This window comes from Oncorhynchus tshawytscha, linkage group LG31, assembly GCF_018296145.1.
Source record: "Oncorhynchus tshawytscha isolate Ot180627B linkage group LG31, Otsh_v2.0, whole genome shotgun sequence".
In the NCBI taxonomy this organism is placed as follows: domain Eukaryota; kingdom Metazoa; phylum Chordata; class Actinopteri; order Salmoniformes; family Salmonidae; genus Oncorhynchus; species Oncorhynchus tshawytscha.
Genome location: NC_056459.1, coordinates 21,504,454 through 21,527,386, shown reverse-complemented (window position 1 = coordinate 21,527,386; position 22,933 = coordinate 21,504,454). Strand labels below are relative to the sequence as shown.

Genomic DNA, 22,933 nt, shown 5'->3' with positions numbered 1-22,933 from the left:
GCACTGACTTTACGAGCACTGACTTTACTAGCACTGACTTTACTAGCACTGAATTTCCTAGCACTGACTTTATGAGCACTGACTTTACTAGCACTGACTTTACTAAAACTGACTTTACTAGCACTTACTTTACTAGCACTGACTTTACTAGCACTGACTTTACGAGCACTGACTTTACTAGCACTGACTTTACTTGCACAGAATTTCTAGCGCTGACTTTACTAGCACAGACTTTTCTAGCACTAACTTTACTAGCACCGACTTTCTAGCACTGACTTTCAAGCACTGACTTTCTAGCACTGACTTTCTAGCACTGACTTTCTAGCACTGACTTTACTAGCACTGACTTTACTAGCACAGACTTTCTAGCACTGACTTTCTAGCACTGACTTTTCTAGCACTGACTTTACTAGCACTGACTTTACTAGCACTGACTTTTCTAGCACTGACTTTACTAGCACTGACTTTACTAGCACTGACTTTTCTAGCACTGACTTTACTAGCACTGACTTTTCTAGCACTGACTTTACTAGCACTGACTTTCTAGCACTGACTTTACTAGCACTGACTTTACTAGCACTGACTTTTCTAGCACTGACTTTACTAGCACTGACTTTTCTAGCACTGACTTTACTAGCACTGACTTTCTAGCACTGACTTTACTAGCACTGACTTTCCTAGCACTGACTTTCTAGCACTGACTTCGCTGATAGCTGCTGTACTGCGGAAAAGTTGTGCTTACTATGACTGTGTTATCATATGTGGTTGTCTTACCTAGCTACTTTAAGATGAATGCACTAACTGTAAATCGCTCTGGATAAGAGGGTCTGCTAAAATGACTAAAATGTAAATGTAAATATGATTGATAAAGACATCTATTGTATGTGTTTCAGCAAGTGAGACTGAAATAGAGTCGCCTGAGTATGACACACCTGAGTCACCTGAGTTTAATGGTAAATATTTAAATTGTTCTATTTATTTTAGTCACATCATGTACCTGTGAACTGTGAAGAACACAATTATCTTACACTCCTTGGTATAATCCTACAAAGAACAGAAGTGTCATGGTATTTATTGGATCTCAATGTTGTTTCCAAGGTAATGGTCACAAGCTGCTTATTGGAGGAGCTGTAGAAAATGGGCATGCAGGTAAGGAGAAAGACTTCATTGTGCTTGATCAAAAAACAAGATGGAGTTTGGCATTTGTAAGGCCATTTTGATTGTCAATGTCTTTCTGTGTCTCAGCTATACCTGTAGTCACTGACCTCTTCATTGAGGACACAACTCACATGGATCCCACAGGTAACATCTCACTGAAAATCCGATAAAGTTGAAGTCATGGGCTTGTTTGTTTAATGATAGGGCAAATGAGTAGACGATGGAATGCCTTGATACTTTTTAATAGGTTCAACATTTCAGGTGCTATGGATCCACTTGGTGCAAGTTCTCACCTGGACAATACAGGTGAGTGTCCAGGTGAGGGTGCTGTGTTTCATGCTTGGCTCCTGTCTGGTATATTTACTTGCTTCTCCATCATTTCTTCACTTAATTCCGTATTGACATTCAGGTATTATCGACCAATCCAGCCATGACTTCCTCATTGGTTTAATGGGTGAGTGTTTGTATGAACTTATCTTTGATGTTTATTTTTAGGTATATCAAGTTTGTTCTTGATTAACTGTATGTCGTTCCAGGTGGTGTGGGGGATCCGTATGCTTCTGATATCCATATCGACATCTCAGGTGGGTTTGTCATCATAGCCCTTCTGTGTCTGCTTTCTGTTGGGTCTTTTCTGACTATAAAGAATCTCTGTTTTTCTTTGTTGAATCAAAAATATCTAACCAACACTGCTCTGTTGATAGATCACACTGGAATGACTTCTCAATTAGACTCAATAGGTATGTTTCTTCATCCAAGCCTCCCTTAGTCACTTCACTTGTTCCCTTGAAAGGAATGTTACAATGCAACACCTTTGGGAAAGTTACTCTGTGGGAGAGTCCCTCTAATTTATATCAGATTTAAGCTATATTTAAACTGGCACAGACAATGTTATACTACACCTCTAAAGCGTCATTTTATTTAAGTACCTCTCTGTCCGAGGGTTAAAACAGCAAGCCACTAACTCCACTCTGAGAAGTTTATATTCCATATTTTGCTAGTTATCTGTGCTGCTGCAGAGTAAATCACTGTTACAGTTATTCCTGCTTTTGTAATAATTTACTCAAGGAAAACTGCTTTAAATCAGGTTTGATATATATCACTGGCTGTCTGGCGCTCTCTCTCTCTCTCTCTCTGCTCTCTCTCTTCTCTCTCTCTCTGCTCTCTCTCTCTTCTCTCTCTCTTCTCTCTCTCTCTCTCTCTCTCTCTCTCTCTCTCTCTCTCTCTCTCTCTCTGCTCTCTTTCTCTCTCTCTGCTCTCTCTCTCTCTCTTCTCTCTCTCTGCTCTCTCTCTGCTCTCTTTCTCTCTCTCTGCTCTCTGCTCTCTCTCTCTCTCTCTTCTTGCTCTCTTTGTTCTCTCTCTCCTCTCATCCAGCTGTGGGTTCGGGTCCAGGACCGGCATTGTCGTCCAGTAGCAGCCCGGGTCCAGACGTTCCACCAGGTACCTACTGGCACACCTTTCACCCTCTGCCAGGTCCTGTAAATCACCTCACCCCTCCCTCTTGTGTCGTCCCTCATCCTCGCAGGCTCAGTTCTCTACCTCACCTCGGATAGAGCTCCTCTCAGGCTTAGTTCTCTAACTCGGAGAGAGCTCCTCGCAGGCTAATCATGACAGAGATTTCAGAGTGTCCCGGAGAATTTACGCCCCAATATATTTTTTTTACTCCAAGATTATCATTGGGTCCATGTGTTCCTGTCTGTGCAGACAGCAAGTTATTTGAGTAGTTGTGCATGTGAACTTTGTAGATCTTGACATTGTTTACTTTCGCGGCTTCTCTGTAGACTTTAAGTCTTGGTGGAGTAGCACCGCCATCCCTGATGAATGGGGTCAGGCATTGCCTTTTAGAGACTCTATTAGGAGGGATGCCGTGCAACAAGAGATGAGGGTTCACATCATCCAATCATTTATCTTCTTTCTTTCTCTGTGTGTCCGATGTTCTTCCTCCAGGCCTTGGAGATCACATTGGTCTAATAAGTGATTTTACAGTTAGGCATTGTGAGCCACAACTAATCATTATCTAATAAATAGATTATGATTCACAGTTGAACATGTAAACAGTAGTTGTGGGTCTGTCAACTAGTTTGTATCTCTGTCCTACTTGTGGTCTCTTTTTATTTGCAGGCCTTACTGACTACTCAGGGCCTGACCATCCATATCTGAGCTCAGGTTTCGATGGATCATACCACTCAGCAGGTGATCATGCTGGTCTATCCGATACTACCGGTAAATACACTGAAATAAATCATCATCTCTGTAAGAGGATAGTGACCAAGATGGCATGGAAAAGCTTCATCTCAGTTTTTCTCTCCAGACCACCCAGTAGCAGTGATGTCACATACTGATTATTCATCATCGCACATTGACCACCCAGGTAGGATCACACTCAGGACTAAACATAACATACCCCTGTTAAAGGTGATCTTCTGTAGCTCAGTTTATAGAGCATGGGGCTTGCAATGTCAGGATAGTGGGTTTGATTCCCGGGACTGCCCATACGTAAAATGTATGCACGCATGACTGTAAGTTGCTTTGGATAAAAGTGTCTGTTAAATGGCATATATATATTTTTTGAATTAAATACATTATACTATGAATGTATTTCAGAGAGTGGTATTGATGTGTCCAGCTCAGACAGAGGATGGTTAAGATAATGTCAGCATAAATGAACATGTATGTTGCAGGAAATGGTCGTCAAAGCCAGGTTACAGACACACATGGAGGTGATCATGCGGTCAACGATGTGCATCATGATGTAACAGGTATGTCTACCCTAAAGGTACACGGAAGCCAATAGGCCAAAGCCAGCCTGGGTGCCAGTCTGTTTCTGCTCTCCTGCCAACTCCTAATGGAATTGTCATGCCAAACAATTAAACATTTTGCTTCCAATGACAATGGAGTAGGCAAAAGCAGCAGATCTGGGACCAGGCTATAACCAGGGGTAGAGTATTTGCACTTGATGGAGCAAAACAAATGCCACATGCATTTTTTGAGAAGCATTGAGGATATATGCTTGACATACTGAATTAATGTGGTCATTTATCCCAATATGCCTAATGCAAAAGCCTGCCAATACAATGGTGTATATGACAGTGTTTTTGCTTTTCAGATCCACCTGGGCAGCAGATTGTGTCTACAGACATAGGCCTACTAGATGCTGGTAACTCAGTGTTTTAATTCTCCATTATCTACAAACCTATTTCAGTGCATTTGTTATTCATAAACACATTTTTCTATCTGCTTAGTTGCCTACTGTAAGTGCAAAATAATGGATTGGACCTCAGTTGTGTAAAGCACTTAAGTAAAAATACTTTAAAGTACTACTTAGTTTTTTTGGGTATCTGTACTTTACTTTACTATTTATATTTTTGACAACTTTTACTTTTACTCCATTACATTCCTAATGAAAATAATGTACATTTTACTCCATACATTTTCCCTGACACCCAAAAGTACTTGCTACATTTTGAATGCTTAGCATGACAGGAAAATACATGCACTTATCAAGAGAACATCCCTGGCCATCCCTGCTGCCTCTGATCTGGCAGACTCACGAAACACAAATGCTTTTGTAAATGAAGTTGGAGTGTATCCCTGCCTATCTGTAAATTTGTGCCATATGGTTTGCTTAACATGTGAAATGATTTATACTTTTACTTTTGATACTTAAGTTTATTTGAGCAATTACATTCACTTTTGACACTTAAGTATATTTAAAACCAAATAATTTTAGACTTCTACTCAAGTAGTATTTTGCTGGATGACTTTCACTTTTACTTGAGTCAATTTCTATATATCTTTACTATTGCTTAAGTATGACAATTGGGTACTTTTTCCACCACTGTTGGACCTGTTCTGGTCTTATGTTATGTCTTGAGCAACAATTGTCTCATAGAACTATAACCTTTGTGGAAAATAAGTGTCATGATGGAAAATAGGCTTCACCAAGGCCAGTGCTGGCTAAATAAATACCTCCATTAAAAACGGTCCAGGGATGAAAATTCCCAGGACGTCTATCTGTCAGAGTAAAGTGTTCTATGCTTATTTTCACACAGGAAAAATATACTTTAAAAAAAAGTATTTCCAAAATGTTAGCCATCACCACTCACCGGTCAGCTTTTCTTCCTCCCTTATTTCCTGCAGGTGAGCACGGCGTCGTCTCTCACCACGACGACATGGGAGGTGAGTCCTACAAAAAATAGAATCAATGATAGGCCTACATTTAATTTGCAGAGTTAAACATTTCTGAAGGCATCACTTTTTACAATGTTGTTGTAATAGTGTTGCGACAATGTTTCATCATGAGAGCTCATGCTGTAATTTCGCGGGTTGAGTTCTAATTTCGTGGTTCTTCAGCTGTTACAGACGGGGTCGCTGTTCAGCATCATGATGACGTTTACACCGTCAGCCCTCAAACAGATACCACAGGTAAGCCACCACCTTGAAATCCTACAGTGAGCTTTCGGGAAATTGGTCGAATTTGGCTAGGCCTACTAATGTGTTTCTATGAGCAGGGCTGTCTGACATGGCCACACAACATCCCTCTACAGATAGAACACCCTGTTGACTTTGACTGCTTATACTTTGTATACTATACATGTTAAAATATGCACTATGCAGGTCCCTGGATAAATAAAGGTTAATTGCATTTAAAGAAAATGCATAACTCGGTCCGCCACTTCGTGTTGCCCAAAAAGTTACATATTGCAGCTTTAAGTTACTGATAATGGAGAAAATAAATGAATAGTTTACCTTCACAAGTAGAGTCTGAAATATTCTGTGCACAGGTACAATGATACAGGTGTCAATGTGTGAACAGGTGTGGCAGAAGAACTTGTAACCAGCTCACATACACAGATAGATATCAATGGTAAGGGTTTGAAGTGTATGTTTCTGTTACTATATATTGTAAACATTTACAAGATCAAACAAGAACATCCCATTACAACACTGGGTGACATCTAATAAAACATATTTAGTAGGCTATTCAAACAAATGGATACTCAATGAAGTACATCTAACATAGTAACTCATGTGTTTCTCCCTCTCCCTAGCACTTGGGGCGAACGTGTACAGCTCCAGTGCACCAGGGACGCCCGGTAGGCTACGCACTTGTCTGATGATCAAGCATTCCTTCTCTAACCTGCATATTTTTAGAGCTGACACACTGCTTGCCGCTGCTTCGCTAGTTACGCCAAAATAAATGTAACACTCAGTGCAGAGGCGGCTGAGCTGGGGCCAGCCTGAGGAGGGGCAGGCAGTAAGGAGAAATAAAGCTGTCACTAACACAGAGCATATTGTGGGAAACAGCATTCAACCACACATTTTTTTGATTTTCTCTGGAACAGTGTTCTGGAGTAGCTTAGAAAAGTCTAGAATAGGTACACAATCCAAGTAATATATATATACAGTACCAGTCAAAAGTTTGGACACACCTACTCATTCAAGGGTTTTTCTTTATTTTTTAAACTATTTTCTACATTGTAGAATAATAGTGAAGACATCAAAACTATGAAATAACACATATTTGTTACACAAATCAAAATATATTTTAGATTTGAGATTCTTTAAAGTAGCCAACATTTGCCTTGATGACAGCTTTGCACACTCTTGGCATTCTCTCAACCAGCGTCATGAGGTAGTCACCTAGAATGCATTTCAATTAACAGATGTGCCTTGTCAAAAGTACATTTGTGGAATTTCTTTCCTTCTTAATGCATTTGTGCCAATCAGTTGTGAAGGTCAGTCAATCCAGAAAATTTGAGGACCTCCACAGGAAAGGAAGACCCAGAGTTACCTCTGCTGCAGAAGACAAGTTCATTAGAGTTACCAGCCTCAGAAATAGCTGACCAAATAAATGCTTCATAGAGTTCAAATAACAGACACATCTCAACATCAACTGTTCAGAGTCTGCCTTCACGCTGGTCGAATAGCTGCAAAGAAACCACTGCTAAAGACATCAATAAGAAGAAGACTTGCTTGGGCCAAGAAACACAAGCAATGGACATTAGATCGCTGGAAATCTGTCCTTTGGTCTGATGAATCCAAATTTGACATTTTTGGTTCCAACCGCCGTGTCTTTGTGAGATGCAGAGTAGGTGAACGGATGATCTCCGCATGTGTGGTTCCCACCATGAAGCATGTAGGCGGAGGTGTGATGGTGTCGGGGTGCTTTGCTGGTGACACCATCTGTGATTTATTTAGAATTCAAGGCACACTTAACCAGCATGGCTAACACAGCATTCTGCAGCGATATGCCATCCCATCTGGTTTATGCTTAGTGGGACAATCATTTGTTTTTTAACAGGACAATGACCCAACACACCTCCAGGCTGTGTAAGGGCTATTTGACCAAGAAGGAGAGTGCTGGAGTGCTGCATCAGATGACCTGGCCTCCAAAATCACCTGGCCTCCACCCAATTGAGATGGTTTGGGATGAATTGGACTGCAGAGTGAATGAAAATCAGCCAACAAGTGCTCAGCATATGTGGGAACTCCTTCAAGACTGTTGGAAATGCATTCCAGATTAAACTGGTTGAGAGAATGCCACGAGTGTGCAAAGCTTCCATCAAGGCAAAGTGTGGCTACTTTGAAGAATCTCAAATATAAAATATATTTAGATTTGTTTAACACTTTTTTGGTTACTACATGATTCCATATGAGTTATTTCATAGTTGTGATGTCTTCACTATTCTACAGCCTAATTCTAAATTGATAAAATTTTTATTTTTCCACATCAATCTACACACAATACCCCATAATGACAAAGCAAAAAAGCCCCAAAAATGTGCAAATTTATAAAAAACACAAAACTGAAATATCACATTTACAGAACTATTCAGACCCTTTACAGACCCAGTACCCTTCCCCAGATCTGTGTCTCGTCACAATCCTGTCTCTGAGCTCTACGGACAATTCCTTCGACGTCATGGCTTGGTTTTTACTCTGACATGGACTGACAACTGTGGGACCTTATATAGACAAGTGTGTGCCTTTCCAAGGCATGTCCAACCAATTTAATTTATGACAGGTGGACTCCAATCAAGTTGTAGAAACATCTCAAGGATGATCAATGGAAACAGGATGCACCTGAGCTCAATTTACGAGTCTCATAGCAAAGGGTCTGAATACTTCCGTAATAAGAAATGTCTGTTTTTATTTTTTAGACATTTGCAAAAATATCTAAACCTGTTTCCACTTCGTCATTATGGGGTATTGTGTGTAGACTGATGAGGATTTTTATTTTATTTAATACATTTTAGAATAAGGCTTTAACGTAACAAAATAAATATATATAGTATAACAGTGTAATATCCCCTCTTATTTGAAACAGGGTTAGATGAGGTGGCTGTGACCAGTGGACTCATAAACTCTACAGTTTCATTTTAACCAATGACATAATACTCACATGATTCACTCACACACATACAGTGGGGCAAAAAAGTATTTAGTCAGCCACCAATTGTGCAAATTCTCCCACTTAAAAAGATGAGAGAGGCCTGTAATTTTCATCATAGGTACACTTCAACTATGACAGACAAAATGAGAAGAAAAAAAATCCAGAAAATCACATTGTAGGATTTTTAATGAATTTATTTGCAAATTATGGTGGAATACCACTGTACGTCCAGGCGAGGAAGATGATAAGTATAAATTTTTCAATTTCAGATTCTGTGCTTGGATTTGGACATGACACTACAGGTAAAATTCCATTTACAACAACATATCAGAAGTGCTAGATTTCTAAACCAAACAAGGCCCCTCACACAACACACTTGTAACATCATATACTCTGTCTCTCAGTTGTTGCAGAAGCACACAGTGTCTTCATTCAGACCGATTCCCCAGGTAAGTCCACACACACACACACACACACACACACACACACACACACACACACACACACACACACACACACACACACACACACACACACACACACACACACACACACACACACACACACACACACACACACACACACACACACACCAATCTTATGACCTTAACATTTCAGAAAAATAGATACACTTCCTCACAACACACACACAACACACACTAGCCTCCAAAAATATAATGTGAATGTATGCAATTCCATATGTATGTAATACCAATGTCTGTAATACAGACGCCAAAGTTGGCAGGAGTGAGTGAGGTTCCCTTACCACTCATTACTCATCAGAGATAGAGTACTATAAAGAGAATAGTGTCCCATAGTTCCTGGTAAAAAGCATTGCACAATATAGGGAATAGGATACCATTTGGGACACAGCCTTACTGCCAGTCACTAAATAACAAAACAAAACGCCTTACGTCACCATGTTGAATCTATCTTTTGTATTGTAGTCACAGCTGATGCACAAGGATCCACTCTACAGGCTTCCAGTAAGTCGGTACAGTATATTCATTTACGCAACCCCTTGACCTTGCACAAGTATCTGTTGCTCCTAAAGGCTTGATGAAATGAAAAGTAGTGGAAATAGTCCTTTGATCTTGGAGAGATAGCCCAGAGCAGGGGTGTCAAACTCACTTCCTGGAGGGCTGTGTATCTCCTATTTTTGGTAATTTTCTTTCAATTCGTATCCAATTAGACCTAGAGAGGGGAGGTCCTAACCAATAAATTACCTTAGCCTAGTGCCTAGAGCGTTGGACTAGTAACCGAAAGGTTGCAAGTTCAAATCCCTGAGCTGACAAGGTACAAATCTGTAATTGAAAATAAGAATTTGTTCTTAACTGACTTGCCTAGTTAAATAAAGGTTAAAAAAAAAGATGTACATGAGAGGATTGGAAACTTGCAGAAACTCAGCCCATCAAAAATGGAGTTTGACACTCCTGCCATAGATTAATCAACCAATCAATAAAATGTATTTACAGCCCAACAGTTGCCATAAAGTGCTTTACAGATCTTTGCAGTTAACCATAGTCTAAGTAGTGATAGACATGTAATGGTGTGAAATGCATTGACATTGATGACAGACACCCCTGGTTGCCCGTTCACGGTGGTCTCCCCCTGCTCTGTTCGTAGGGTCTGTGTTCATGCAATGTCTTTGTCCAAACAGGTCATCCTGGTGTAACAGAACAGACACAGCCTGCTGGTAAGCTTCATAAGAGTTCAGGTTTAAACTCTGTTACATGGCTGTGTTTATACAGGCAGCCCAATTCTGATTTTTTTCTGATATTCTTTTTTAACCAATCAAATCAGCTCTTTTGCCCATAATTAGGCAAAAGATCAGAAAAGGGTCTGCCTTTGTAAACACAGCCTTATACAGATGTCTCAGTAATGTTGATATCTAGCTATCTATCAATTTGACTACAAATACTGCATTTACACAGGCATCCCAATTCCAATCTTTTGCCCTATTATTGGTAAAAGAGCTGATCTGACTGGTCAAAAGACAAATTAGTGAAAATAAAGATCAGAATTGGGCTGATTGTGTATATGCAGCAAAAGTAATTGAAATAGCGAGATGGATCCATGTGACAAATTTAGCAGTTTTAGTAAAGGTGATATTTTGTTGTGCAGGCTAAATGGGTAGTACGGCCTAATAAGGCTCTGTTTACACAGACACACTAAGAACCCAAAGCAGATTTTCTTTCTATATCCAATCTTTTTTTCTGACTGTCCACACTCAGTTTTATATGTGAAGAATATCAGATTTGCACATTCATGCTGATGTAGCCTCTGAAGTAGCACACAGATGCCATGTTCATTTCCTGCCACTGTTCCTTAACATTTTGGGGTTGTTGTCATGGTAACGCATGCGTTCACGTATGGAGGATAGGTTTTTGTATCAGGATTCAGATCCATATATGGAGGTAGTATAAATTGGAATTCAAAAGATCAGATTCCATGTGTTGTTTTGCTGTTTACACATTAGAGAAAATATCAGATAGGTATCAGATATGCAAATAATTGGCAAAAGATCTGAATTGGGCTGACTGTGTAAACACAGCCTAACTTGTTATTTAGCACAGGATTGCACAGCTTTCAGATATTACAATGCTGTGTCATTATGACAGCATATATTGAACCACGCAGTGAACAGATGCTCAAGGGCTCTTTTCTTTCCTCGGTTTTGCTTGCTCTTTCCAGTTTCCGCAGCTGAACAGTACAACCCATCTGGTCAGGGTCCTGAAGGTAGGTTTCTCAGCTCCTTATAACGTCTCTCTCATGTCTCTCTCTTCTTTTAAAAACATTATTAAATGACAAAAGCCTTGTTTTATTTACATGATGTACTCCCCTGTCAAAACACATACAATATATTACAACTAATAATTTTTATTACACTGTATTAACTACAGTAGTAAGATGGCAAAGTTTCTGACTGCAAGGTTTCAGGTGATAATACAGTGCTGTTAAACTGTACCTTTGAAAGAGAGACAAAGGTAAGCTCTTGATTGGTACTACAAGAATAAGAATTGTGAGCAAGTAAAAATGAAGGACACTAAAGTAGTATTACTGCCTCTGAGGTAGGACTCAATGCTACAGTATACTGCTAATATACTCAATATGCTGTAATTCTACAATATATTGGATTACTTTTTTAACATTAAAGGGGTAGTTCACACAAGTTATGGATTTTTGTCTCGTCCATAGACTGCTCACAGGGTAAGGAAACCAAAATGTAATTTAGTAATTTGGATGAACTATCACTTCAGTCACCTCTTAGATGAATTACAGATATGTGTGTCAGAGACTAAAATACATCTTCGCTTCTGAAGGTGCAGAAAATGTGGAACTGGAGGATACCTGCTGACTTCCATATGAAGCCTCGTGTCAAGTTTCTACGCTACAGATTTCAGTGTACGGACCAGTCTGCATGGCAGAGAAACAGTGATCCAGCCCACTAGCAAATCTAGTTGTTTGTGTCTATGTTTGTTTGTTTGAACTTTGTCTATTTAAACTTAAAGATGACACTGTAAGTAAAAATTTTGCGCACTTGTTAATAGATGTTTTGTTTCATTCGTTGCATATATGACAAAAAGACAAGAGGGTACTAAGGAGAACCCTCTGACTCAGATGAATATGGCTCATACAAAAGCGTCATCCCTATGAATATTGTTGTACAAAAGCTCAAACAATATACTGAATCTTTATGAAGCTTTGTTATTTTGTCATTTCCACAAGTACTGTATTTCCCAGTTTAGAAAATGTGAGAAATAATAATTTTGTGTCAGAAATTGTACATTGCGAAATGTATATCAAAGTAATCTCTACATTAAAAGGAACATCTATTTTGAACATCAAACTCATTTTTCTCCATATTTTTCACATATGGAAGTAGGGAGCAATGTTTATGCAATCCATGTGCCTGTTCATCTGATTAATCAGCCATTATTTACTACTAAAATAGAACCTTAAATGCAGTAATGTATTATGGATATGCAAATAATTTATTTCAAAACAACCATGTTTATTTAAAACATACCATACACAAAATATTGTTCTCATGCGTAATTTGGGTTTCTCAGGCTGTGCCTTTGTGTTATGGTGGAACTGGTAAAAGTGCTTAACAATGTACAATTCAGCACATCAATATACTCCAATACTTCCCCTTTCTTAAAAGGAGTTAATTACAAAAAAAAAGTTTGAACAAACTCAAAACAACCTCTGGGGGAAGTATGCGTAAATTCACAAAGTTCCTCACACTTGAACCAAGATTCAATGACTCATTTGTTTTCCTAGACAAGGATTTGACTATAAAATAATAACGCTCGAGGGAAACAGGCTTCCAGAAAATAAATGAATAGCATATGATTGATAAGACATTGGAGGATATACAGTGCATTCGGAAAGTATTCAGACCCCTTTACTTTTTTTACATTACAGGGCTCCCGAGTAACGCAGTGGTCTAAGGCACTGCATCTCAGTGCTAGAGGTGTCACTACAGACACCCTGGTTCGATTCCAGGCTGTATCACAACCAGCCATGATTGGGAGTCCCATAGGGCGGAACACAATTGGCCCAGCATCATTCTGTTTTGGAAGGTGTAGGCCGTCATTGTAAAAAAACTTTAAAAGCCTTAATCTAAAATTGATTAAATAAAAACATTTCCTCATCAATCTACAAACAATACCCCATAATGACAAAGTGAAAACAGGTTTTTGGATGTCTATTTTTTATTTCTAAAAAACTAAAGAGAAATACTTCATTTACAAAAGTATTCAGACCCTTTGTTATGAGACTTAGCGCTCGGTGCATCCTGTTTCCATTGATGATCCTTGAGTTTGATTGGACATGATATGGCGAGGCACACACTTGTCTATATAAGGTCTGAAGGTTGACAGTGCATGTCAGGGCAAAAACCAAGCCATGAGGTTGAAGGAATTGTCCGTAGACCTCAGAGACAGGATTGTGTCAAGGGACGGTACCAAAAAATGTCTGCAGCATTGAATGTCCCCAAGAACAGTTTCCTCCATCATTCTTAAATGCGAGCGGTTTGGAATCACCAAGACTCTTCCTACAGCTGGCCGCCCGGCCAAACTGAGCAATTGGGGGTGAAGGGCCTTGGTAAGGGAGGTGACCAAGAACCCGATGGTCACTCTGACAGAGCTCTAGAGTTCCTCTGTGGCAATGGGAGAACCTTCCAGAAGGACAACCATCTCTGCAGCACTCCACCAATAGGGTCTTTATGGTAGAGTGGCCAGACGGAAGCCACACCTCAGTAAAAGGCACATGACTTTGGTTTGGCAAAAGGCACCTAAAGCCTCTCAGACCATGAGAAACAAGATTCTCTGGTCAGATGAAACCAAGATTGAACTCTTTGGCCTGAATGCCAAGCGTCACATCTGGAGGAAACCTGGCACCATCCCTACGGTGAAGTATGGTGGTGGCAGCATCATGCTGTGGGGATGTTTTTCAGCAGCAGGGACTGGGAGACTAGTCAGGATTGAGGGAAGGATGAACTGGGCAAAGTATAGAGAGATCCTTGATGAAAACCTGCTCCAGAGCGCTCAGGACCTCAGACTGGGTTGAAGGTTCACCTTCCAACAGGACAACGACCCTAAGCACACAGCCAAGACAATGCAGGAGTTGCTTCGGGACAAGTCTCAATGTCCTTGAGTGGCCAAGCCAGAGCCTGGATTTGAACCCAATCAAAGATCTCTGGAGACCTGAAAATAGCTGTGCAGCAACACTCCCCATCCAACCTGACAGAGCATGGGAGGATCTCCAGAGAAGAATGGAAGAAACTCCCCAAATACAGGTGTGTCAAGCTTCTAGTGTCATACCCAATAAGATGCGAGGCTGTAATCACTGCCAAAGGGCTTCAACAAAGCACTGAGTGAAAGGTCTGAATACTTATGTAAATGTGATATTTCAGTTTTCTATTTTTAATACATTTACAAAATACTGTTTTTGCTTTGTCATTATGGGGTATTGTCTGTAGATTGATGAGGAAAAAAAGAAATGTTATCCATTTTAGAACATGGCTGCAACATAACAAAATGTGGAAAAAGTCAAGTTGTCTGAATCCTTGCCGAATGCACTGTACATGGAATCCTGCTTTAAATTCAAATAATTCCTATCCCAAAAAGCAATCCACATAATGGGATGTGCTGGCTGGTATAGAAGGATTAACCCAGGATATTATGTCAATCTCTTGTCAGATACAGAAAGCATCTTAAAAGCAGTCTATTGTACACTTGTACAAAGGGCCAGTCTTAAGTCAGTGGATTTGGTTTCAAGAAATCAAAACCAAATCAGTTCGATTTGATTTCAAGACATGAATGCTTACTGTGAACAAAGGCAGATGGGTTATCTACTATAAAACTCTATGCCATTCAGCTGTCTGACGTGTAATATTTTATTGACAGTTGGTCATCTAGTCTTTAAGAAAAAATGCTTAAAGAAAAAAATATGAATTACCATTATTATTACCACTCAATGTTTCATTATACTCAATGTTATTAAAAAAATCAATATGATTTTGTCATCCAGACTATGTGCATGTGAACATTGACACTTCTGAGGGCTAGAGTAAGTAGTATTTGGTGTTTTGGAGAACTCTGTCTAAAATAAATTAATGTATGGTTCTTTAAACAACAAGTAATAAAATGAAACAATCTTAGATACGAAAGTATAACTATAAGGTGCTGAAAACAGCATTCCATTATGAATTATGCAAGGGAAAATGTCAAAGAAAACACTTCCTGCATCTAATGTGAATACAACAACATATTGGTGCAGCACAAAGATTCAAACACTTAAAAAAAATGATGATTAAGGTACAATCCTTATATCAATAAGTGAAAGCGCAAGAACCTAAACATTAAAAAAAAAACAACACAAAAACCGTTTTTTTTTTCATGAAACAGTCAAGCCACATCCCTTGGATAGTGAGTCTAAAAGAACAGAGTTGACGAGAGAGAAATGATTCAGGTGGAGTCTAGTGGACCACACACGCGCACACACCTTTGAAATGTATTTGATCTTTACACTTGGTATAACAAAAAAAATATTCTGCATACTTCCACTTTTAATAATTAAAGGAGCTTGGTGAACAATGCTTAAAACTTGACCTAGTAATGATTATGATTGAGCTTTATTTGTGTCCGCCAGTAAGATCACAGATAATTCAACCCAGGAAGTCCTTTCCATGGGCTGAATAAACCATGCCAGGAGAGTAAGTCGAACATTTGGTTTGATTCATCTAAGCAAAATTCTTTCAATAAGTAGTTTAAGCCTTAAAATGAATGAAAATCAATAGCTCAGAGAATAATGAACACCATAATAATAAATGTTTTAACAGGTTGATTTTTCATCATCTGCACATTAACATAATGACAAAAAAAACAAAACAAAACACTGCAATACATCACTTTATAAAAAAAAAACGCTTTAGGATAGTTCGGGCTTGTCTGGTGCTGCTGTGTGGTAGTCGGTAGTGAGGAGCGAGATGGTAGGGTCCTCTTCAGGGTCCTGGTCCTGGGTGAAATACGAGTCCCCCTCCAGCAGAGTGGGGAGGTCCGCTCCGCCATTCTCATTGGTCAGCGGGTCAGTCAGTAGCATTGGCTGGGAGGTGTACTGGACCAGCTGCTTCCCTGCTGTAATCAACATAGAAAAACATGAAACTATGATCTATGAAGACAGCGAGATGTTTTTAGTTTATTTAACCTTTATTTAACTTTAACTAGATATCTATGGAGTTTCCATAGCCCCTTTACACTGCATGAAGTATTACATTAAAAGTGTTAATGTATTTTCACTTTGACATTTTAAAGGTTGATTCAAGTGTGTTAATTTTCCGTAGTATGTATTATGTAGTATGATGAGTAGCATGCGTGGAGTATGATGGTTTTTAGGCAATCCGACTAAATCCACATAGGAATTTGTTATACATCTGTCATTCTCATTGAAAGCAAGTCGGAAAAGCAGTAGATCCATTTGCATGCTTCCCGTTTTTAAGTTGAGTTTTTAACATACTAAGCTTTAAAACAGAAGAAAATACAATGTTTTGGGTTATTGAAAAAATACAGTATTTCACAGTGGTTAATTGGTCCAAAGTTGTGTCACAAACTTAAATTAGGCAAACGGTTTAGAATTTGGTCACACTTTATTTGGATAACATAGTATCAACAAACTCTGTTGATAAGCAACTGCTTGCTAAGGTTACGGTTAGGTTTAGAATAAGAGTCAGGGTAACAGTTAAGGTTAGGAGAGTTGAAATGTTACGGATAGTCTGTAGAGCATCTATGGACGGACTATCCAAATAAAGTATTACCTACAATTTTAAACAACCAGGAAATGTTGGAGTGTTTTCTACATATTGCAAGAAGTGACAGAGGTCTCATTATCATATTTCGCAGCATGCTTTGTTGCAGGTAGATTATTTTCAATGGTTTGTTTCAATATCTTGGTTTTGTACATTGGTCATTATTGATCTTATGGTATACAAAGAAAAATAACATACAGATTGGGTTAGTGGTTGGATTTATTGCAAGTGTTACCGAGATAGATTGTGTAAACGGGAACAACTAAGTCGTATTTTCAAATTACACCTTCCAGCCTAGCAATAACTTTGACAGCCGGTTGTGGTTCATGTAAAGTTCAGATTGTTGGATGTCCTCCTTCTGGCTGGATTACATAAGGAATTAGATGTCATGGTAATCGGTGGGAACCTTATCATTCATTCAAATAGCACAGTGGGAAATATGCAAATTAGGCTTTAGTCTCTACAGTGTTAAAAAGGTAGTAAAGTACTAAAGGGAAAATGTAGTCAGATGATTGAAATTCAAAACATAGAAAAGTGTAAAATGGCATGGGAGCATGCTAAAAACATAGAAAAGTGTAAAATGGCATGGGAGCATGTTAAAAATACAGAAAAGTGTAAAATGGCATGGGAGCCAATTAAAAACACAGAAAAGTGTAAAATGGCATGGGAGCCAATTAAAAACACAGACAAGTGTGAAACCACAGTAGTTTTGACTAAATGGGGTGGGACTATATAAACCCCAAAATGGTGTTGAATTTCACTCCATGGGAGTTGAATTAACTCTTGCAATTTTACTGTGTAGTAGCAGTAGTATCAGAACACGGTCACATAAAAGCAAAATTAATATTTACAAAATAATGCATAGTCAGCATGATATACAGTTTATTAGGAGTTTTTTACCTGTGTAATTGTCACTTCTCTCAGCCCCTTTGGGTGAATCTGATGAAAGCAAGTCCTGGATCTATAAAAACGGAGGGGGCCACAGTGTGAGACACTGACTTATTTGATGAACAATACAAAAGGAAGTAAATAGCTAGACACAATCCCCTTGCCCTGCTACAGCAGCAGATCTATATCCATACCCCTTCAACCCCATCTCCCAAAGGTTCAGGTCAATCACGACCAAAACCTCCCGCCACCTGAACAGGTTCTTCCCCTGTGCCGTGGCCCTCACCAACCAGACACCTTGTCTACGATGATCTTTTCATCCATGGACTATGCACCCTGCACTCTCATAGAACTGCACATTGCTCTTTGCACACGGAATTACACAATCCAGATGTTCTGTACACAACGAACATCAAGCTATCACGCACCTGCCCTTTGAACCAAGCACCTCTGCACCTGCCCTTTGACAGACCCTTATATATATATATATATATCCCCTATTGTACATCACCCTGTAAATTGTTTTATCTATACATGCACAACTCATAATGTAGTCTGTAGTTTTTAGCTTGGTGTTCATTGTGTACATAGAATGTGGATTGTGTACATGCTGTGTCTAGAATCTGTCTAACTTACACAGTCAAGGCTCTCCAGGTCGAATTCAGAGCCAGGCAGGGAAGAACTGAAGAACTGAAAGACAAGTAGTTGAAGAAAATGTGATTATCCCCTGGGGTTTTTCAGCAGAATCATATCAATAATAACATTCACAAGGAATAAGACAATATACATTGAGTGTACAAAACATTAAGAACACCTTCCTAATATTGAGTTACACCCCCCTCCTCCATTCATCGGGGCATGGACTCTACAAAGTGTCGAAAGCATTCCACAGGGATGCCGGCCCATGTTGATGCCAATGCTTCCCACATTTGTGTCAAGTGGATGTCCTTTGGATGGTGCGCCATTCTTCATACACCTACTATTATACCCCGTTCAAAGGCACTTAAATATTGTCTTGCCCATTCACCCTCTGAATGGCACACATGTACAATCCATGTCTCAAGGCTTAAAATCCTTCTTTAACCAGTCTCTAACTGCATCTAATTGCTGTAAATGAGAATGTGTTCTCAGTCAACTTACCTGGTAAAATAAGGGTCAAATATATATATATTTTTTATAAAATCCACTGATTGAAGTGGATTTAACAAGTGAAATCAACAAGGGATCATAGCTTTCACCTGGTCAGTCTGTGTCATTGAAACATCCTGATGTTTTGTAAAACCAGTGTGCACAAACATAACATGAACTATAAACTCTATCTGTGTAGTCACGGTCACCTCACACCAAGTTGACCAACAAAGCCACAGTCCCTTTAAAACACACCCTGTCACCTAGAAATGCAGAGTGACAAACCTCACTGCACATTCTTATTTGACCAGTCACAGTGTCCCACACAGTAAATGCCTCAGCATACGGTTGTTGGGACAGAAAAACAAAGCCTGAACTTACTTCAAAGAGGGGTGAGGACTCGAAATTGATGGACTGCGCGTTTAGGATAGTCTGGAGATTTTCCAGGCCATTGTCAATGCTGTCCAAATGGTCACTCAGCTCACTCCTACACCAACAAACAAAACATGTTTCATATTTATACGTTTCTGAAGATCTCCCTGACTAAACACGCATTAAAGCAAATTAGCGGTTTAAAACAAATGGTAGTAAAATCACCCAACACAACTCATTTCATATGAGCAACAGAAGCCATTGGAACAGCGCTGAGTGGGCCACACTATCACCGAGTTGTGAGCCTGATCCCCAGAACGTGGAATAGTCTGCCTTTCCCCTACAGTTCACTGGGCCTGCCACATTAAAACACACTCACAGAATGATTGACCTTTGACCTAAATGGAGTGTAGCATTTGTGGTTGTGCAGATAGATTAACATTTGGACAAAACATGCTGAATCAGATGTTTTTTCAAGCCTGTGTGTTCAAAACATGATCAATTATCAATAATGATGTTCTCAGTTGGTGCCAAATACTGAGACCTATCAAATATTGAGATGCACTATCTGTTTGTAGACCAAGAGTACAGGTTGTCACTTCCAGGGATAGGGTAAATGATTAGAAATGATACGCAATAATGACTGATCTAATATATTTGCTCAATATAGACATCACTTTGTTAATTTCTCTCATTACACACAGGCTTGACAGATTGTTTTCTGGGCTTGTTGCTGGTGGCAATGTCAGGTACAGGCAGCAGCGTCAAACAAGTGTTCTGGGGGGAGGACAACATAACAGGGTTTGTGGGACAACTGAAATGCTAACCCTGGGTGAGGTCTGAGGTGTAGAGTCGAGGAGGGGCTGGGGAAGAGGCGAGAGACCTCTGACATCTGCGTAGAACTGAAAAGATAAAAGCACAACAGCTGGAGAGAGAGGAGATCATAGCACTACTACACACTGCACCCCATAGGTTGACTAGAGCCCAGGAATGGGGATCACATTGGCTACTCGGCTTCTCATTGGCTGAAAATTAGAATAAGGGCAGAAAGGAAGAGGCAAAGCAAGAGGTTTCCACTCTTGTCAAAAATCTGTTCAAAATAAACCCAATGTGTTTCCATGGGCTTATTTTGGACCTAAGTTTGTCGACGACTTCCATTGTTAGGGTGGACACATGAGCATCTCATCATTATATACTGATCTCTGATAAGGGGCATTGGTACCACAGGAAAAGGGACGTTGAATGGCTGCTGGTTGAAAATGGAATCCTGCTGAAAAAAATATTAAGCCACAACATACAGTGCCTTCAGAAAGTATACACACCTCTTGACTTTTTGTTGTTGTTACAGCCTGAATTTAAAATTAATTAAATGTAGATTTTGTGTCACTGATCTACACACAATACCCCATAATGTCAAAGTGGAATTTTGTTTGCGGAATATTTTCAAAATACAAAATGAGAAGCTGAAATGTTTTAAGTCAATAGGTATTCAACCCCTTTGTTATGGCAAGCCTAAATCAGTTCAGGAGTAAAAATGTGCTTAAGAAATCACACAATAAGTTGCATGGACTCATTATGTGCTCAATAATAGAGGTTAAAACGATTTTTGAATGACTACCTCATCTCTGTACCCCACACACAATTATCTGTAAGGTCCCTCATTTGAGCAGTGCACTTCAAACACAGATTCAAACACAAAAAACAGATATTTTTTTTCTCTCAAATCCTCGCAAAGACTGATAGATGTGTAAAAACACTGAATATCCCTTTAAGCATGGTGAAGTTATTAATTAGGCTTTGGATAGTGTATCAACACACCCAGTCACTACAAAGACACAGGTGTCCTTCCTAATTCATCTGATGGTGAGGAAGGAAACTGCTCAGGGATTCTCATGAGGCCATTGGTGATTTTAAAACAGTTACAGAGTTTGTTGGTTGTGATGAGAAAACTGAGGATGAATCAACAACATTGTAGTTACTAACCTAAATGAAAAGAAGAAAGCCTGTACAGAACACAAATATTCCAAAACATGCATCCTTAAGCGCAACAAGGCACTTAAGTTATACTGCAAAAAATGTGGTAAAGAAATTAACTTTATGTACTGAATACAAAGTGTTATGTTTGGGAAAAACCCAACATAACATCACTGATTACCACTCTTCATATTTTCAAGCATTGTGGTGCCTGCATCATGGTATGAGTATGCTTGTCATTGGCAAGGATTAGGGAGGTTTTATTGGGGATAAAAAGAAACAGAATACAACTAAGCACAGGCAAATCCTAGATGAAAACCTGGTTCAGTCTGCTTTTCAACAGACACTGGGAGACAAATTCACTTTCAGCAGGACAATAACCTTAAACACAAGACCAAATATATACTGGAGTTTCTGAACAAAACAACATTGAATGTTCCAGGGTGGCCTAGTTACAGTTTTGACAAAAATTGGCTTGAAAATCTATTATTTTATATATATATTTTTACCTTTATTTAACTAGTCAAGTCAGTTAAGAACAAATTCTTATTTTCAATGACGGTCTAGGAACAGTGGCAAGACTTAGAAATATATTTCTAGTAATGATCAACAATCACCTTGACAGTGCTTGAAGAATTGATAACGGGGAAAATATTGTATAATCCAGGCATGGAATGCTCTTAGACACTTGCCTAAACATACTTACAGCTTTAAATTGCTGCAAAATGTGATTCTAATGTTTTTTCACAGGGGGGGTTATATCTACGTAATCAAGCTATATTAGTGTTTTATTTTTCATTAATCATGAATAAATGTTTGAATTTTTCTTCCACTTTAACAAGAGTATTTTGAGTAGATCGTTGACCAAAATTGACAATTAAATCTATTTTAGTCCCCCTTTGTAACACAACAAAATGTGGAAAAACTAAAGGGGTGTGAATACTTTTTGAAGGCACTGTATTTAATGTACAGTCTAGGTTCCATTAGAGAGTACGATTTCTAGAAAATAAATAACAATTAACAGTGACACAGAAGTCAATGACTGAGACAACATCAAAAAAGGAAAAAAAAAACCTTGAAAATTGCATTTCTCTGCCCATAAATCTACACATCTGTAGATTAAGATTTACAGTATGCATTAGTTTGATTAAACGGCAAGTAACTTATTATGTACAGTTAGTAGCAACAGCCAGGATCCTAGAACTAAAAAGCCAAGATGAAATGCAATAAATCAACAGAACTATGTCTAAAATGCCAACGAATCCATGTTTGGTTTAAAATAATTTGCCTAGTCTTTGAAGTGTATACTTAGCAAAACCAGAGAAAGGCCAGTGGGTTGTGTATGTAGAGCTTGTTGAACGATGGTGCGTGTTAAACTAGCATAAAGCGCTAACAGCTGCCTAAACTGTTTATCAGTGGAGGAGCTTCTTTGAATCCCTAGCACATCCTCTTGATGCAATGTGACGTGATACACACAGAGATGGTTGAGCATGGGGAGAAGCATAGGGCAATAGGCTGGCTGTAGACATCCACTGGCATGCGACGACTGATTATCAAGGCAATGAAACGCTAGCGTGATGCAAGTGGATCTTAAGCTATGGAAAAAACGCAATGACCAATAGTGAAAAGCAGCGGGTGGCCTTCCTATCGCCGCAGTGTGTTTTAGGCAATTAGATTGACAAGGAATCCTTTAAGGGGAAGTG

General features: G+C 39.2%; 2 protein-coding genes across 6 annotated transcripts in view; one reads left to right on the top strand and one right to left on the bottom strand.

Moving 5' to 3' along the window:
• The window catches only part of si:ch211-80h18.1 (uncharacterized protein LOC555593 homolog), a 28,780-nt gene extending 16,405 nt beyond the window's left edge, over positions 1-12,375 (top strand). Inside the window, exons 16-37 of the mRNA XM_024395090.2 lie at positions 894-953; positions 1,099-1,149; positions 1,246-1,302; positions 1,420-1,464; positions 1,568-1,612; positions 1,695-1,742; positions 1,863-1,898; positions 2,533-2,598; positions 3,106-3,141; positions 3,277-3,381; positions 3,470-3,529; positions 3,840-3,917; positions 4,265-4,315; positions 5,299-5,337; positions 5,512-5,583; positions 6,210-6,254; positions 8,824-8,856; positions 8,959-9,003; positions 9,502-9,540; positions 10,215-10,250; positions 11,249-11,293; positions 11,878-12,375. Coding sequence (XP_024250858.1) covers positions 894-953; positions 1,099-1,149; positions 1,246-1,302; positions 1,420-1,464; positions 1,568-1,612; positions 1,695-1,742; positions 1,863-1,898; positions 2,533-2,598; positions 3,106-3,141; positions 3,277-3,381; positions 3,470-3,529; positions 3,840-3,917; positions 4,265-4,315; positions 5,299-5,337; positions 5,512-5,583; positions 6,210-6,254; positions 8,824-8,856; positions 8,959-9,003; positions 9,502-9,540; positions 10,215-10,250; positions 11,249-11,293; positions 11,878-11,912 — 1,127 coding nt within the window. The 3' untranslated portion in view covers positions 11,913-12,375. The remainder of the gene's footprint in view (positions 1-893; positions 954-1,098; positions 1,150-1,245; positions 1,303-1,419; positions 1,465-1,567; positions 1,613-1,694; positions 1,743-1,862; positions 1,899-2,532; positions 2,599-3,105; positions 3,142-3,276; positions 3,382-3,469; positions 3,530-3,839; positions 3,918-4,264; positions 4,316-5,298; positions 5,338-5,511; positions 5,584-6,209; positions 6,255-8,823; positions 8,857-8,958; positions 9,004-9,501; positions 9,541-10,214; positions 10,251-11,248; positions 11,294-11,877) is intronic.
• A 2,571-nt stretch (positions 12,376-14,946) lies between these two features.
• The window catches only part of LOC112229522 (heat shock factor protein 1), a 28,749-nt gene continuing 20,762 nt past the window's right edge, over positions 14,947-22,933 (bottom strand). Inside the window, exons 10-14 of one of the 5 annotated variants that reach the window (XM_024395401.2) lie at positions 20,084-20,158; positions 19,266-19,371; positions 18,393-18,446; positions 17,769-17,829; positions 14,947-16,200 (exon numbers count right to left, since the gene is read on the bottom strand). In XM_024395401.2, coding sequence (XP_024251169.1) covers positions 15,995-16,200; positions 17,769-17,829; positions 18,393-18,446; positions 19,266-19,371; positions 20,084-20,158 — 502 coding nt within the window. In that variant the 3' untranslated portion in view covers positions 14,947-15,994. Of the gene's footprint in view, positions 16,201-17,768; positions 17,830-18,392; positions 18,447-19,265; positions 19,378-20,083; positions 20,159-22,933 lie in introns of all 5 variants that reach the window. The other 4 variants (XM_024395402.2, XM_042310452.1, XM_042310453.1 and 1 more) reach the window with 4 other exon arrangements.